This window comes from Chroicocephalus ridibundus, chromosome 1 (assembly GCF_963924245.1).
Source record: "Chroicocephalus ridibundus chromosome 1, bChrRid1.1, whole genome shotgun sequence".
Taxonomy (NCBI): domain Eukaryota; kingdom Metazoa; phylum Chordata; class Aves; order Charadriiformes; family Laridae; genus Chroicocephalus; species Chroicocephalus ridibundus.
The window spans coordinates 147,320,851-147,338,539 of NC_086284.1; the positions used below are offsets into that span (position 1 = coordinate 147,320,851).

A 17,689-nucleotide genomic window follows, 5' to 3' on the forward strand; every position below is an offset into this window, starting at 1 on the left:
AATGAAAGGTGACTTTGTGAAAAGGATGGAGCAGAAGGTCTGTCTTGGAGTCCCCTCATTAGAGGGACGTATATTTAGAAGGGAGATGAAAATGAGAGTCGTGTATTGCATGGAAAATATGCTTGATAATCAGAAACAGCAGCACCATAGCCAAGTAGAACAAAGAACACTGATAGGTGGAGCGAACTACTGCTTCCTCTGTTGAACTCTGCTGCTAGCTACCTTTACTCTTAGTACTTCTTGGGTCAAAACAATTAGTAAGAAGATGAGTCCAGAGTTTGACTTCAAAAAGTTACTTAACTTCTCTTGCAGAAATTTACTGTTGTGTGTCATTGTTTAGTCAGCTAAACAATTTTGAAATGTTGTAGTTTAAAAATTTTAATGCCTAATCCTCACTTTCTGTAAGATTTTAAGTATGTAAATTTATGAATATATTTTAGCATTTTTTTTTTGCCTCATAGCATAAAACATAAGTGTAGGACAGAGGATGAAAATAGTTTAAATCTTCAGCACTTTAATTCTTAAATTTCATTATTTATTGGAGGTCTGTAGACTCCATAAGCATTGCCAATTATCTGCTGAATCACAGGCAGTTCTACTGTAATGTATCTCCTCAATCTGAAGTTATATGTGAATATTATCACTACAAAACAGTACAGATTCTTAAGTTCTTTTACATTGGTAAGGAGAAATAAAACTTCCCTCTCTAAACACTGATCTTCATGTAGATAAATACTTTGTGCAGTTATCTTCTGAGGATGTACTTGGAGCTGTGTAGAACTGGGTGTTACATTTTCTAACTATTAAATTCTTGAGGCTTGCTTTCTCTGCTTTACAGTAATACAAAGCAATGTCATTAAAACAAATCTGCTTTTTGCAGTAGTCACTTTTGATTCTGTAACAGCTGATTTTAGTAATAAAAACATAGAGTAGTTCGGGTTGGAAGGGATCTCTGGAGGCCTCTCTCTCAGCCTCCTGCTGAAAAGCTCACTGCTTGTTAAATTCAGAAATTGATTGCAGTGAACATACGAGACATTTTTTTTGGATTTCATAAGCAAAAATGGTCTTCAGAACTCACACCCTGTTTTGAATTAGCGAACAGCTTAAATTGAGACAGTGGGCATTCCAATTTTTGTATTTTAAGCAATTCTTTATAAGTGACAGTTAAAAAATTAATTGTTTTAGCTCTACTGTCTTAAAGAAATTGTATCACCCTTACTAATGTAAAAATACAATCACAGTTTGGAATCTTGCCCATATTAAGAGTTTGTTTTTTTTTTTTTAATTTTTCCTCATTTATGGAGATTCATTTGTGGTAGTATTTGAAGGATTTGGTTACAGTATGGGAAGGTTAGTTACCTCTTCAGTAAGTGCAGATTCTTCTATCCCATAACCTATGCTACATCTTGTAGGTCTGGTGATAATGGAGGATTCAGTAGGTTAATGTAATGCAGTGTAATGTTATGGTACAGGAAAACCAATTGTATTTCTTTCCATTCCGAAGTAATTTTTAACATTGATAATAAGGGCTGCTTGTTTTTACTGGTAAAGAGGCTTAATGGTGATAGTGCTAATTTACACCTCCATTACTTGGATAGACCAGTGCGAAAAAACATCAGCTGCAAAGTCATTCAGGGATCTAGAATTATAAAAATTATATGCAAGCAAACAGTGCTCTTGTCCTCACCCAAACCCGAGGAGAGAGGGGGGAAAAAAAAAAAGATCAGTTTTGCAAAAGGGATCAAATTCTTCAATAAGACTCCCCTCCACCCCTGAATCCTGCAAGCTCCTATCTAGAACTTAGTACCGGGTCATCTCCTAATAAGTGGGGTTTTTTGTTTTATTCTCTGAAATAATTGGACATTGCTTGTTTTCTGGTACTGTGTCTTTGTTACCAAGACGTATGTGTCGTTGCATTTAGCAACACTTTGCATGACTTTACTACTGCAGCATTTTATAATTATTTGCAAAAACTTGCTCCTGTAGCTATGAAATGTGAATGCAGATGATAGAGCCATACTTACAGACTTGTACTTTCACAGTCAAAATGCCCCCCCTTCCCCTTTGATTTTTTTTTTTTTTTTTTGTTTCTTGTTATATAGGAGGTTAGCTTTTCCCTGTGTCTCTTTGCTTTTTCTTCCTGACTTGCTCTCAATAGCTTTTCTTCAGGCAATATTTTCTGGCTGCTGCTCTAATTTCTTTGCTTGTGGCAATTTTTTCTTTATGACAAACTGTGATTAAAAAATATTTCGCAACTTATTTAAGTGGCCTGTGGGTTTTAAAGTATTGAAATAATTGAATGGAAACAGAAAACATTAGTCTGTGGGGAAACAATGCAAACTAACTTATTTTGTATAGTTACATTTTTCCAGAGTATTTTTATTGCTTAGCTGTTTTTTAGGACATCATGCTCTTCAGCAGTTGTGAAAGTACTTACCACTTAAAGAGGGAAGGACTGAGTTCACAGATTAACATCCTGAAGAGCTAATATCTCTAAATAGAACAGTGATGAGTGAAGGAAGGACCAAGAAAAGTTAAGAGTTGCAGAATGGGCTGCATTGCCCATGTGTTGTGGAAAAAAGGTAATTTGAGGTGTGCCTTGAACAGAATGTCACAGTAAGTGTGAAATGTAGGCAGTATTAGATGTCGCTTGAGACTAGGTTGCTTATCCATTCTTACTAAGATTCCGATAAGGCTTGATAATCTCAGTCCCTTGTTGTAAAGAGTTTTTTGTGGTATCAGTGGGTGGGGCAGCAATCATGCATGTGGTGATGTTTTACGTAATTGATGTACCACATGTGCCACATCACAGTGCGTGATGTAATCCAGTTGTGCATGCTATAGGTGTGTTTGTATTGATGACTCATTCTAATTACAGAGAACTGATATTTGCTTAGACACAGCTTGGATCTGGCTATGTAATGCCATATAGCTTCTGCTATAGACTTGTAAGATTGGAAAGGAAGGTAGCTATCTAAGATGGTTTAGTTCCTATTTTTTTTCCCCCTAGTGTTATGTGTCCATTTTATGTCAAAATTTTCCAGCAGGAGGAATAGAAAATTATTTGAGTTAGAACAAAATCTTATACTCCTTTTCTATTAGCTTAATTGTTTTGAATTTATCTGTAACTGGTTTTGTCAGTATCACAAAATCTGTAGAAAGATTTAAAATGATTCACCACTTTGGAAATCTTAACTAGTTATCTGATGTTGACTGTTTTCAGATAGGAGAATATTCTTCAGAAACAAGATAAAAAACTTTGGGATTTTCTTATGACATAAAAGAAAGATTTTTCATCTTGTCACACATTTAGATCGGAAACCAGCCCTTGCAAGGGGTGACATATCTATAGCATTTTATAATAGACTACCGAATGTAATTTTAAATGGTCTTTATATTGAGAATATGGAAGATGTGAAACTTCAGTTAAAATGTTACAAAAAACCCCAACACCTAAGCCCCAAAACAACAAAACCAACAACAAAAACCCCCAACACCCCCCCCCAAGTTCTTCCTTGAAGCTGCAGTGTTGATGGTTTGGTAGCAAAACAAAAAAAAAAGTTTAAGTGATACTACACGGCATAGGTAGTGGTGGTGTTGCTTTCTCCATTCTGTTGTCATGGATGAGCACCCAAAGAGTTCAGTGGAAAACTGCTAGTTCAGTCTGTGACCAAACTTACCATAGAATGGTGCCATTAACTTACTGGCTCCCTGCTAGCCTTGGTACTTTTAACACCGAATGGTCTTGTTTTGATGAACATCTGGCCACCAAAATCACATAGACAATGGTTTTCACCTGCTGAGTGTAGTGATCTAGAGGATGCGGCTCCAGAGCCTGGAGACCTTTGAATTATGTTTCTTGTAAGCCCTGTTGAATAGATGAGGATTTACCCAAGGCTTGAGTTTTCCATTAGTTATACTTTGTCCTCCTTTTAGGAATAGCTACAGAAAGAGGTGGAGAAGTAACTAGCCTTGTTTCAAGAAATGAAATTCTTGAGAAATGTATACTTGTGCATGTGCCTGTATGTACTTTTCCAGAAGAAACAAAGTTACATCTTACAAGCTTGGAAGTTTAGTGAGCACTATGTATGAGAAATGTGTTATTAAGAAACGTGTTGAAAAACCTGTTCCTTTCTGGAGCTTTTAATGTGCAATGTGGGGTTCAGCAGCAGAATTGGGGGAATCCTTACTTATTTATGCTGAAACTTCACATCATTGTTCTGTTTCTACAGCAGTACAATACTGCTTTCTATATTTCTTCTCCGATGGCTGTAATAACAGTCTAGAAGGAAAAAATCTGCCTGGTTTTACATCTCTTGTGTGAGTGATTAAGTGCTTTGTACTTTGCCTCTGTGACACTTTATTTCTGCTTGTTCATGCCTCTTACGTGTGACTGTAATTTTCTTACCGTTCTTTTGAACACCTGGAACAGTAGGATCAGATGTAAGCTTTTCTTGAACCACCTACCTATGAGATGGCAACATATCAATCGCATGCCCTTTTCGGGAATCTAATAACCTGATTGTTGCTGGTAAGAGTGCTTTTAGGGTAAACTCTGCTCAAAGATGTTACATGTCTTGGTTGAGTTTTCTCTGCTCTTCCTGGACTCACTTGACCTGTCTTGTTCTACCGTGTGGTGCTTTCTGAGACTGCATTTGGATAACTAAAGCTTATTTGTAGCTTTCTCACCTTCACTCTGCATTTCATTCAGTAAACAGTTTATCTTTGTTCCCAAGAGCTACAAAGCCTTGACTAGATCTCTGACTGGATTGTGGGACAGTATGACAAATGGTTCCAGAAATGTTTTCAGAATTTAGTTTTAGCTTTGTGTCACCTCACCTGCAAGTACTTACTGCAGTGTGATAATTTAAATTTAATTATAATATTTAAATTAAACTGCAAGAGTAACAGAATCTTGCTGCTGGATTTTTTTTGTGTTGCATCGTGTTCCTGACTTCTGTTGGCTCCCTGTAATTCTTGATTTATTTCCAGAAATTTCTACCTGCTATTAGTAACATTCTGTAGATTCTTCCATCATCTTGCACGTAGCCTTGAGAGTTTACTGATTACCTTATCCATGTCATCAGAGTCCATTCTCTGTTTATGCTGCTCAACTGATGCTTTTGTTATGGAATTCCTGTTTTGCTCTGTTGTATCTCGGGTTATGTTTCAGGCAAGGCATTCTAAGCTAATTCTTTAAATGCTACAGTAAGGACATCATGAATAAAAGAATAAAGTGAGTATTACATTCTTTTACTGGTAGAAAACATTAGATGTTTTCTTATGATGGAATATGGAAATTGTCTAGTCTGGATAATGTTATTAGAAATGTAAGCAAACCCTTCTGCCTTTTTAAGAAGCAATAACTAAAATGCTCCTGGGTGTAAATAATTACTTAGAGCAGCATGTTACAAATAGATGGTAATAAGAAGTAGAGTTCCTAAATTATCAGTTGAGGGAGTCCAATTTCCTTGTTGTAGATTTCTTTTTATTAACAGTAATGGGACTTGTTTGAAGGGGATAATAGACCTGTGCCGTGTGACAAAAGCTGTACAGTGGCCAGACGTCTCTGTTTAACAGCACAATCAAATCAAATTCTTACTGTTTCTTTGCATTAGTACTACTTAATGTCTATTTTTTGGGTAGTATCACTTATTTCTGATGACCTTAGAGATTTGTCTTTTTTATATTACAATTCTGTACGGAAAGACAAGCTTCGTTAGAGGGTTATTTTCTGAGAAGTAGAAAACGGTAGCACAAGTTCCAGTGAGTTGGAGTGGTGCCATTGTGTCTTGGGAATTATTGCCTATTTTGTTTGCCATCTTTGCCATTCAATAAAGACAATAGACTTTCTTCAGAGGGGATAGTTAATTTTATACTTAGTGGTTTTGATCCTTCTTAGTTCAACAGAACTTTCACTTTTCTTTCGGTCCTGCAATGACAGGATAAGAGCTTTTTCTAATGTTATGTTTCACAAGTTTTCATTTACATATGGCAGGCAAGGTACTTTTAAACTTGATGAACAGCTTAACACAAATTATTTCTGTGAAGTGCTCTATAAACTTTTTAATGCGTTAATTTTGTTTTTATGCTAAAATGTATGAGAATCAATACTTCTACACTGATTTGCCATGTTAGAGTGCTGTGTTCCATTCTTGGCTCTCCAGCATGAGAAAGATACAGGCTCACTGGAGCAAGTTCAGCAAAGGGTGATGAAGATGTTTGAGGAACTGGAGCATCTTTCATATGAGGAGAGGCTGAGAGGGTTGGGACTGTTTGGCCTGGAAAAAAGAGGGCTTGAAGGGGTCTTACCAACATGTTAAATACATGATCATAGAATCGTTAGGGTTGGAAGGGACCTTAAAGATCATCTAGTTCCAACCCCCCTGCCATGGGCAGGGACACCTCCCGCTAGATCAGGTTGCTCAGAGCCCCGTCCAGCCTGGCCTTAAAAACTTCCAGGCATGGGGCTTCCACCACCTCTCTGGGCAACCTCTTCCAGTGTCTCACCACCCTCATGGTGAAGAACTTCTTCCTAACGTCCAGTCTGAATCGTCCCATCTCTAGTTTTAATCCATTCCCTCTAGTCCTACCATTACCCGACATACTAAAAAGTCCCTCACCAGGTTTCTTGTAGGCCCCCTTCAGATACTCGTAGGCCACTATAAGGTCTCCTCGGAGCCTTCTTTTTTCCAGACTAAACAACCCCAACTCTCTCAGTCTGTCCTCGTAGGAGAGGTGCTCCAGCCCTCTGATCATCCTCGTGGCCCTTCTCTGGACATGTTCCACCACGTCCATATCTTTCTTGTAGTAGGGGCTCCAGAGCTGGATGCAGTACTCCAGGTGGGGTCTCATGAGAGTGGAGTAGAGGGAGAGGATCACCTCCCTTGATCTGCTGGCCACACTTCTCCTGATACAGCCCAGGATATGATTGGCTTTCTGGGCTGCTAGTGCACACTGATGGCTCATGTTGAGCCTCTCGTCCACCAGCACCCCCAAGTCCTTTTCTTCAGGGCTGCTCTCAAGCCAGTCACCGCCCAGCCTATATCGGTGCTTGGGATTGCCCCGACCCAGATAGAGGACCTTGCATTTGGTCTTGTTGAACTTCATGAGGTTGGCATGGGCCCACCTCTCCAGCCTGTCAAGGTCCCTCTGGATGGCATCCTTTCCCTCCAGTGTCTCAGCTGCCCCACACAGCTTGGTGTTGTCGGCAGACTTGCTGAGGGTGCACTCTATGGCACTGTCCATGTCGCTGATGAAGATGTTAAACAAGACTGGTCCCAGTACTGATCCTTGAGGGACTCCACTTGTCACTGGCCTCTGCTTGGACATGGACCCATTGACAGCCACTCTTTGGGTGCGGCCATCAAGCGAGTTCTTTATCCACTGAATTGTCAGTCCATTAAACCCATATTTTATCAGCTTGGAGACCAGGATGTCATGCAGGACAGTGTCAAAGGCTTTGCTCAGGTCCAGGTAAATGACGTCAGTTGCTCTCCCCTTGTCTATTGATGTTGTGACCTTCTCATAGAAGGCCACCTGGTTTGTCAGGCGCAATTTGCCCTTGGTGAAGCAGTGTTGATTGTACCCAATCACCTCTTCGTTATTCTTCTGCCTTAGCAGTGCCTCCAGGAGGATCTGCTCCATAATCTTATCAGGCATGGAGGCGAGACTGACTGGCCTGTAGTTCCCTGGTTCCTCCTTCTTTCCCTTTTTGAAAATGGGGATTATGTTTCCCCTTTTCCAGTCAGTGGGGGCTTCACCAGACTGACATGACTTTTGGAATATAATAGAGAGCGGTTTAGCAACCTCATCTGCCAGTTCCCTCAGTACCCATGGATGTATCCCATTGGGTCCCATGGACTTGTGCACTTTCAGGTTCATCAGATGGTCACGAACCTGATCTTCACTTATGATGGGCAGTTCTGTCCATCCCCTGCCATTGTCTTCTGTGACTCCGGGAGCGTGCCAGTGAAGACTGAGGAAAAGAAGTCGTTGAGAACCTCGGCCTTCTCCATATCACTTGTCACCAGTGACGGAGGGAAATGAAGACGGAGCCAGACTCTCCTCAGTGCCTAGTGACAGATGAGGCAATAGGGATAAAACACGTGTGAAATTACATCTGAACACAAGAAAACACTTTTTTTTTTTTACTGTGAGGGTGACCAAACACTGGAACAGGTTGCCCAGGCAGGTTGTAGAGTCTCCAGCATTCCTGGAGATTTAATTGGACACAGTCCTGGGCAACTGTCTCTAGTTGGCCTTATTTGAGCAGGAAGGTTGAACTAGATGATCACAGGACATCCCTTCCGATCCAAGTAGTTCTGTGACTATACACTGAAAGGGGGGGAAGGTTATGAATGAAGACGTTACAATATTAAGGTGTAACTTTTGATTGACAAGCCATACTTGAAGCACATTTAAGTACTGCCTGTTCAAATTAGGTAACACTGCTCACGCACATCATCCTTCTCTTGAAGGCACGTGCATTGCTGCAACAATATGCTTATGTACACAGGGAAAACTTAAAACATCACATATAAGTGTCGAGCAAAAGAGTAGGGTAGTGTTAGAGTACAGTTGTAGTCATTTTAATGTGAAAACCGGTATCTGTAGTGCTAAATGGTATAGTTTTCTTAGTTGCACTGATTAACATTGTAACGTTTAGTTGCTGTGAAGACTGTTTAAGACAAGGTTCTTCATTACTTGTCTCTTATTCTGGGTTATTAAAACAATAACTAGTAATAAAATATGTTCATAAACTGTAAAGTCTTAATTTTGAGTCAATCAAGCAGACTTTGTAAGCAGGATTTTTTGAATTTATGGTTCCCCTGTGTAGATGAAAGGTATGTGATTTGTTGAACCTACTTCTGCAAGATGAAGCGTTCATAACTGTTTAAGAAAACTGAATACCTTCATATCCTCTACTATTCTGCATCTTCCTCAGGAACCTTGAGCTATTTCTTGTTGAGTTCGTTCACCTCATAGCATAGGGGTGCTGAGGAAGACAAGGCATGATAGCTAAAATACAGCATCTTCTACTGTGAAAGTCTTGTCTCTTCCTAAATGGGTAGACTTGACCTAACTTCAGATTATTATTTTTTTTCCTTAAGGAATTTAAAAAAAAAAAAGTATTCTCCTGATGCTTGATTTCTCCAGATCCTTGAGATTTGGAAATAAGCTGTCACTTGTATTTGAAAGATACTACTTTGCTTTTCAAAATAAAGAAAGGGTACCTCTTGGAGGGGTGGGGGAAGTCAAAGTTTCTGAATTGTTTGGCTTTCAAAAAAAACCCAAACAAACCCACCAAAGCTGTCCATGGTTTGAAGGAATCATAAAGCCTGTAGAGAAGTTGCCTGTTGTTCGTGTGTGTTTTAATAAAAGAAAAAAAGTACTTTTTCGTTAAACATTAATGTTTAGTATAAGGTCTGAAATGTAACAGACCTCTCCATTTGTCAGTATTTGTGTTCTGGGCCTGACTTCATGTTTGAGGGAGAAGAAACGCAGGATGATGTGTGAATAAGGAATTCAAACTGTTATCATTGGACACTAAATGTTCTAATTCTGATAATTAGGTTTCAGTTTTCAGCTGATTTTCTGACTTCTGTTACAATTACAAATTAAAAAACTTTATATCCAGAGTCTTCAGGTTGCCTTTAAATAAAAGCTGCTTGCAGATTCAGGGAGCTAGATAATTTGAAAAAGTTATAACTAAATGAGAATTAACGATAAAGCACTTCCTAAAGAAAGGTGTCAAATCAAACTTGCAAGATGTCCACACAAGGGAAAATTGTGTTTGTTAACCAACTTGAAGTTACTTCCTGCTGCTCGTCCTGAAAGAGGTTTTGTGCTTTGTGTGAGAGTTTATTTTTTAATTGAGTTTTAATTAGGGTTTTGGGGGTAACAGAGTGGTAGCAGAGGCATGACTAACCACTAAAAAAAAAATTATACTTGAATATAAATTGTAGTTGCTGTGAAAACCTTGACTTTAAATTGGTTACTACTTTATGCTTAAGACTGCAGGAGGCTGTTCAATAGTTATGAAAGCGTTGGCGTTCTTGCTTGTGATGCTGCTTGTCACCCGGGAATGTTAATGTCTTGCCCTTCAGTCACTTAACTAACAGCTAGAGTTCATACGGGTAGTACTCATCTAGCGATTTCTTAAGCATTCAGTCTGAGTTGACAGAGTGCAAAGAGTTTGAAAGCACCAAACATCTGTTTTCTGAGCTGTAAAACTGTACCAGACTGTAGGAGGAGATCGAGAGCTGCTGTGTTGCTCTTGCAGGCGTTGAGCGGGATTTCAAATGCTCGACTACGTGCAACTGGGTACATGCAGCCCAGTAGCTCTGGATCTAGTCTGCTTGTCAGGTTCAGCCCATATAATGACTATTTTAGGTCTCATCAAATGTGAAAGAAGCAGCAGCAGTTAAGGATTGTTTTTTTTGTCTGTCCGCCATCTGCCTCCTCCTTTCCATAGCTAGGAACTTGTAGTTTCTGTACCTCCATTGTTAGTTGAAAGGCAGTAAGTAGGTTGTTGTTAGATGTAAACATAATGCTCTTACTTAATTTTGTAGAAAGTTACTTGCTTCATCTTCAGTATGCATTGGTTACTAGACCGGTCAAATCTGGTAAATTGCAGTGCTTTAAAAATTGTGTTTATGTACAGCTTAATGAGAAGGACTTGAAATGCTTTTTTAATCTTTTAAATAGCATGTACAAGTTATTAAGTAAAATGGAAGGATAGTCAGTCTTGTTGGAAGCTTTTAAATTTGGAATGGTGCTTGAGGCTGAATTTTGGTGCCTGAGGCTTGAATTTTAAGTACTGTCTCAAATCTGTAGAGGAGCCAGAGTGACTTTAGGAATTGTTCTCAATCAGTAAAACCACAAGGCTAGTGGGAAGATGATAACCACTGCACTTGAACTGTTTCTGACATTAACTTTATTTTTTCATAGGAGTAGTTTAGAACTCCAGAAGTGTCTTTTACTAGTTGTGCACTGATCAGCAAATACTGAAATTCTGAAGTGCATCAAAATTGTTTTTGTTTTCATGCTGCCTGTATTCATGACTGTTTTCATACTGATTTAGGATTGCTGCCTTATTGGGGCTTTGATTTCAGCCATTTTAATCTATCAGTTTCAGACTGGTCATGTGGAAGCCCATTTTACAATATTGAGCTTTCAGTTATTGCCTTTTACATGTAGTATTTCTGTAGTTCACTGTAGCATGTTTTCACATGTTCACTTCTCTTGTGTTACTGTGAAATATCTTCACAATTTTCTTCATAATTTTCTTGTATTTTAAAGATTTATTTTGTTAATGCTCAATGTAGTAAAAAGTTGTGTTTTGTGAACTAGAGAGTAACTCTGCATTCTTTTTACTTTTCAGCTGTTTACCGATGGCATCACCAATAAACTAATTGGCTGCTATGTGGGTGACCTAACAGACGATGTGGTTCTGGTTAGGATCTACGGAAATAAGACCGAGCTCCTAGTAGATCGCGATGAGGAAGTGAAGAGTTTCCGCGTGTTGCAGGCTCATGGCTGTGCACCTCAACTATACTGTACTTTCAATAATGGCCTGTGCTACGAGTTCATGCAGGGAGAAGCACTGGATCCAGAGCATGTATGCAATCCAGATATTTTCAGGTAACCTTTTTGGTTTTTTATTCATTATTCAGGTTCTATGATGCATTTATGGTGTTCTGTCAGGCCCAAAGAACCTCAAGCTTAGTTTATGAGCAGGCAGAAAAGAAATACTTCTGTAAGCCCATACTAAGTTGATGTTCACACTCTTGACGGCTCACTGTCCTCTGTCTTAGTTATCGTGGTATTTCAGTGCTGAACACATGACACTTGGTGCCTCACCAGAAGACTATACGCTTGTTAGAGGTCTGCTTATTGCGTGCATTTAGCATTTGCACGTTACCATTAAGGAGATCGTTTAACATGGTGGAGTTGTAGGGGGCTGGACTTGATTAAAGCAAGTACTCCTAGCTTTGTTTCTAATAGTTCCTTTTGTTGAATAGATTCCAGATAGTCTTCCTTCCATTAAGACATACTTTTTTAAACTGTTAGCAGTGAACAGAAAGTGCTGATATCTTAAGATCTTAGCTTTTAATGTATGCACTGAAATGTATTTGCCTAACTGAGTCAGTTCTTCTAAAGATAAGCAAGTTGAAGAGTAGGCTGTGAATACAGGTGAAGTATGCATGCTGTAACTGAACTCCATCCCTCCTGCTTCCTCTCTCTTAAGTAGTGCTGCCAATGACATTTTGAGTCGAGTCTTTAAAAGATGCTACCCTGTAGCTGTGCTGCTCTTGTTTAAACCCTCTTTGGGTTCCCTTGCTGCAATTTTTTTACAGTTTTTCTGTTAAGCATATTGTAGTCGTCTTCTCTTGTTGCTAGGAAAAATATGATAAAGGCTGTCAGATCTATTGCAAATATAACATTAATTTAAACTTTTGGGTTTTTAGACTCATTGCCAGACAGCTTGCTAAAATCCATACTATTCATGCACACAATGGATGGATCCCTAAATCTAATCTATGGCTGAAGATGGGGAAATACTTCTCTCTCATACCCACAGAATTTACAGATGAGGAAGTAAATAAAAGGTAAGTATTTCATTATGTGCTTTCCAGATTTCCCATTCTTTTTGGTTGAGGGGTAGAAGAATGTTTAAAAAAAAATAGGTTTAGGTACCACATAATGTTGAAGTTCATAAAATTTTGAGTTTTGTCATAAGCTTGTATACTGAAATAGCTATATAAACGTCACATGTGATAGGGAGAGACTTTTAATTCATTTGGTATATTGTGCGTGTATTTAAGAACTATGTACAGTTCTTACTTGGTCACTTTATGAATGATGGTAGTTTTCTTCACCCTTTTTAAGGAACCAAAGTCAAGTGAAGTACTTCTTCAGGTAACTGCATCTAAAGAGCTTTCCAGGAGATCCGTCAGTCTCCCAAACTGAGACTGTGTTCTGGGGTGAATAGTGAAAGCCTGTTTCCTGGGGTTGCAGGAGTACTACTGCTTGTTCTTTCTGACCTGTACCTCTTCGCTGTCCTCTATTTGTTCAGTTTATAAATTAGTCCAAAATAGGGTGGTGTAAAAGTAAAGTCAATCAAAGGCTGTTTTGTGTGATCGGATGAGCTCCCAAAGGTGTTTTCTAGAGGACGAAAAGGTATCTGTGCAGTCATTCTAGACTTGTGCTATCATGGAGTTTCATCTGAGTTTAAAGGTTTAATTACATTTTGTGTTTAGCATCCCAGTATAACTTTGGACTTGTAAATCAAACTTTCTTTTCTTAGGAGCTTAACAAATTAAGAAAATATTTTTGAAGGGTTCTAGCATCAGTCGCTCGAAGATTGGGGTGAGAGGAAGGCAAAACTAGGAGCAATGTTTTACATTTATGTTAACCTAAATAAAATTTCTATGATGTAATCTGAAGCTCGAGTTGAAGACAATGCTTCTTGGGAATTCTATGATTGGAGATCAAACTTTTAAGCTAAGTGTAATTTGGAAGTGTTTGTACAATATCATCAAACTTCATATCACTCACAAAGCAAATTACAGCTTAAAAACATTCTTCACAGAACTTCTTTGAAATCACGGATGCCAACTACACTTCTTGCTGTGTGGTAATTAAAGAATGATCTGGCAAAGTTGTTTGAATTTTTTTCTTCTACAACATAACATTAGGAAAACTGAGAAAATTTGAGTAGTTAATTGAAAGTCTAAAAGAAAATGCCCACTCAAGCATATTTATTGTGACTAGAAAATTAATGCTAATTTCCTCTGTTACAGATACATGTAGTACTGGTATTCTACCCGAAGGAAGTAATTTAATGTGAGCAAAAATGGAATTAAATATATGCTATATAATACTTTTAATCTTTACTCCTTTAAAAAACATGCGTCATTGTGTTCCTGATTTTTGGACTACTGTCACTTTTAGAGCACAGACAATCATTAGAGAATGGGTTTTGGGGAGGACAGAGGGAAATAATTGTTGTAATTTGACTGCTGTAGTGGTGCCAGGGGGAAGAGCCCTCTAGTTTGGGAGAAGGTCTATTGATTTATTTGGAATAAAGATATAGAGGAAGATAATTTATTTCATCACAAATGCTCGGTATCGAACATACAGTACTAAATATTAACACTCAAACTTCTTATACCTGAAAAGGTTTTTAAGTGACATTCCAAGTCCTCAAGTTCTTCAAGAAGAGATGGCCTGGATGAAGGAAAGACTGTCAAATTTAGGATCACCAGTGGTACTCTGTCACAATGACCTGTTGTGTAAGAATATTATTTACAACAAGAAACGAGGTAGGTGTTGAATTAACAGTAAGTAGTGGCTTAGTTTGTTTATCCTGTAATTGCATTTGCTACACAAGTAGTGTCATTTTACTGACTTTAACAAGTGAACTCAATTTGAGCTTTTGATACCCAATGAAGTGATGATAATATCTGTGCATATTAACTTCCTTAATTAGCTAATTCTCATCTATATGTCATTGTACAGAGGAAGAATGTTGGTGTTCCTTGCTTTACTTTATGAATTTCAAATCGTGTAATTGTTTGTTAATTCTATTCTAGTCATATAAAGCTTTTTCAGGGGGGGAAAAAATCTTATAGAAAATAACCTGAAGACGTTATCTCCTGTAACATGTGTATTGTTCTGGTTTATGATTGTGGGAAGACACCTTCATAACAAAGTATGTTAGTGATACTTAATACTATATTCTGTAAGTCAATTTATTTCCTGCATGAGGTACATAGGCATCTTAAGATTTCTATTGTAAATAAATACTTTATTTAAACAGTTGTAGGCACTACACATCATAGCAAAGGTGAAATACAATTTTGTTTTTATTATAATTAATTTAACTCATAATTCATGTTATTAAAGAATGCCTTAGCTAAAATCTAGTGAGCTTCAGCATAAACTCACGGTTTCTTTTGTTGCTGGATTCTAGTGGTTTGAGGTTCGGTTACTAAATCAGTTAAACAGGATATTAAAACAGACAAAAAAGTCAAACTTGTGACACTAAAATGGCCGTGGTGCAGTAAAAATGCACAACTCTCCTCCCATTTCAAATGTCTGAGCTCAGCTGAGCACAACAAATTCATTAGATCAAGATTTTCCTTTGAAGGGAGGATGGCATGTTCCTTCTAGTAGCTTCATATTTGTGACAATTTGATTATAAGACTGTTGATATCTAAGCCAGAAGTGTGTGAAGTAAATGGCTGTGAATGGAACTGAAGTATTATCAGTTGTCATTGGTCTTTGACATTTGACACTTATATACCTTAATTTCTAAATAAAAACTAAGAAAAACATGCTGGAATTGGTTCTAGTATAAAGACTGTCTATGTATGCACAACCAGTTTCAGCATCAAATATGCACCGAATGCATGCGAATTTAGAAAATAGTCTTTTGGTGGTTTGTATACAAATTTCCCTCCGAGTAATACTATTTTGAAGGGAATTGCTCGTACTTTTAGTTCTATAGGTACATATGTATATACACACAATGCCATTAACAGCAGTTTCATATTCTAAGAATTTAGTTTGAAACTTCGGTGGTTTTACCTAATTTCAATGGTAGATTATAGAGCTCTGCTTAAAAAGAGGAGGGGGGGAAGGACGGAAGGTATGCAAAAAAAAAAATCAGCCTGTGGTCTTACACACACTGGAGTTGTGATACTGTGGTACCAAAAATAAATCTATTCTTATTGTGTGGGTTTTATCAGTGTTGAAACTACCTTGAGTTTCAGCATTCCATAATGGACCCACTGAGGTAAAAAGAATTTTTATAGTCACTTTTCATAGTAGAACCATCCTGCAAAAAAAAAATAATCAGAGGAATTCCTTTAAAAGGCTCACTATCACAGTCAGTAGGCTTGAAGTTCCTACTTTTAAAACAAATGCTATATGCTTTTCTTTCTGTAAACAGAATGGAGGAAAAAACAATGTCAGCAGTGCATCACTTGCAAGCAATCCTACAGTAACGAGTGTGTGAGTGCTTAGTGTTTGGGGACAGGGCGGGGAAGAGGGAGACACAAAGCACTTTGGTTTCAAACTAGCTGTAAACATCTGGGGGGGGGGAAGACTTGGAAATATGAAATACATTTATTAAATTTACATTTGAATGTTGCACAGGTGCTGTGTTTGTAAAACTGCAATCTGGGTACAACAGGTACCACTTTCATAGTAACCAAACCTCAATGCCATCTGTAGAATATTTGTCTGTTTGAAAGCTGTTTCTTACAGTGTACTTTTTACAGACCAAAAAATATCAATCTGTCTGTTAGTACAACCTTAAAATGAGGACCATGATTTTAGAAGTGGAAGCTCAGCTTTTAACTGTAAATAAAACATGTATTGCTGGAATTCTCTTTAGCAGAGCAAAAGCTTTTATTGGTATGCAGATAATTTTGCAAATAGAATCTTTAAAGACGTACTTCATTAGGAATGACATCGAACTGTATGAAGGTAGTTAACAACAGCTTTGATGCTGTACTCTTACTAAATTTACCCTTTCATGTAGAAAGAGTCCTGTGTATCAAAAAGACCTTGGGTCACCCTAAGGTGGAACTGAAGAGAGAGACTCGGTCTTCCAGATTAACTGCTATTTTTTTTTTCCCTCTCACCAGTAAAGGTTGAGTGAAGCTGGTAGCGTTTATCTGGCTTTTCAGAAGCTGACACCAACAAAATAACTCATTTATTCATTTTAGCAACACTGTATTTACTTTGTGAATGCTTAATTTGCACACTTGCTAGGCACAGGGTGGGTGCATCTAGGTGTGTGTTAAGCTGTAGAGTATCAACAGATACTAGGACTCCTGTCCAGTGCAGTTAGAATGACTCTGGCTGTCCCAGTGCTTTGCTTTAGACTTGCCCTCTGCATTAAATCCATGTTAAATTTTCAGACTTGAAAGAAAAATCATAGCTGTGCCACGTACTGCTTTTAAGAAGAATCAGTCTCATGTCCTTAAATTTTATTTGTGAGACTGGAATAACATGTTGAGTGTTAGCTTCGTTTAATGGAGTGTCGCTCATCTTATTTGAATTTGTTCATGCTGTGACTGAGAGAACTGTGCCTCTTGCTGTTTTGTTAATGTCCGTTTGTAGTCACTCAGGATATGAAAATTTGCAAGTGTTACTTTACATAACTTACAATTATCAATGTGAACTACTCTTTAAAGGATATAACTCAAAGCTTCACATTGCTCTTAATTACAGTTTGGGCATCAAGATAGTCAAAATATGCTTGATGCCTGGTACTGCTTATTTATAGACTTTGTTCTAACGCTCTTGAAGTTTGGTGCTCGTTTTTTTTTTTTTTTTCCCCGATGTGACCTGGGAGTTTCTAAAAATACCTTATGTTTTTAAGAGTATTCAAATACTTGCTATTCAGTAAGACCAAGTATCAGTATTCTTTTTTCTATATCTGTATGTGCTCTTTTTGAATGTATTAAAATCACCTGCCAGGAAGTGTGTAGGTAGATGGCTAGTTTTGTTTTGTTTATTCCCTCTGCCTACCCAATGTTTTCTATGATCTTTGGTAGGAGTCTGTGGGTGCTCAGTGCTTCTGAAGACTGAGGTATGTTTAAGGCTTCTGGTTTTGATCTAAAAACCGTTTTGTTTTTTTTTAATTTTTTGGCAAAGGTATATTGGGTAT

The 17,689-nt window shown here is 37.9% G+C and overlaps 1 protein-coding gene across 1 annotated transcript in view; it reads left to right on the forward strand.

Annotated features, from left to right (window-relative positions):
- Positions 1-17,689, forward strand: part of ETNK1 (ethanolamine kinase 1) — a 36,558-nt gene that overhangs the window by 2,333 nt on the left and 16,536 nt on the right. The window contains exons 2-4 of the mRNA XM_063358000.1: positions 11,387-11,646; positions 12,474-12,614; positions 14,188-14,330. Coding sequence (XP_063214070.1) covers positions 11,387-11,646; positions 12,474-12,614; positions 14,188-14,330 — 544 coding nt within the window. The remainder of the gene's footprint in view (positions 1-11,386; positions 11,647-12,473; positions 12,615-14,187; positions 14,331-17,689) is intronic.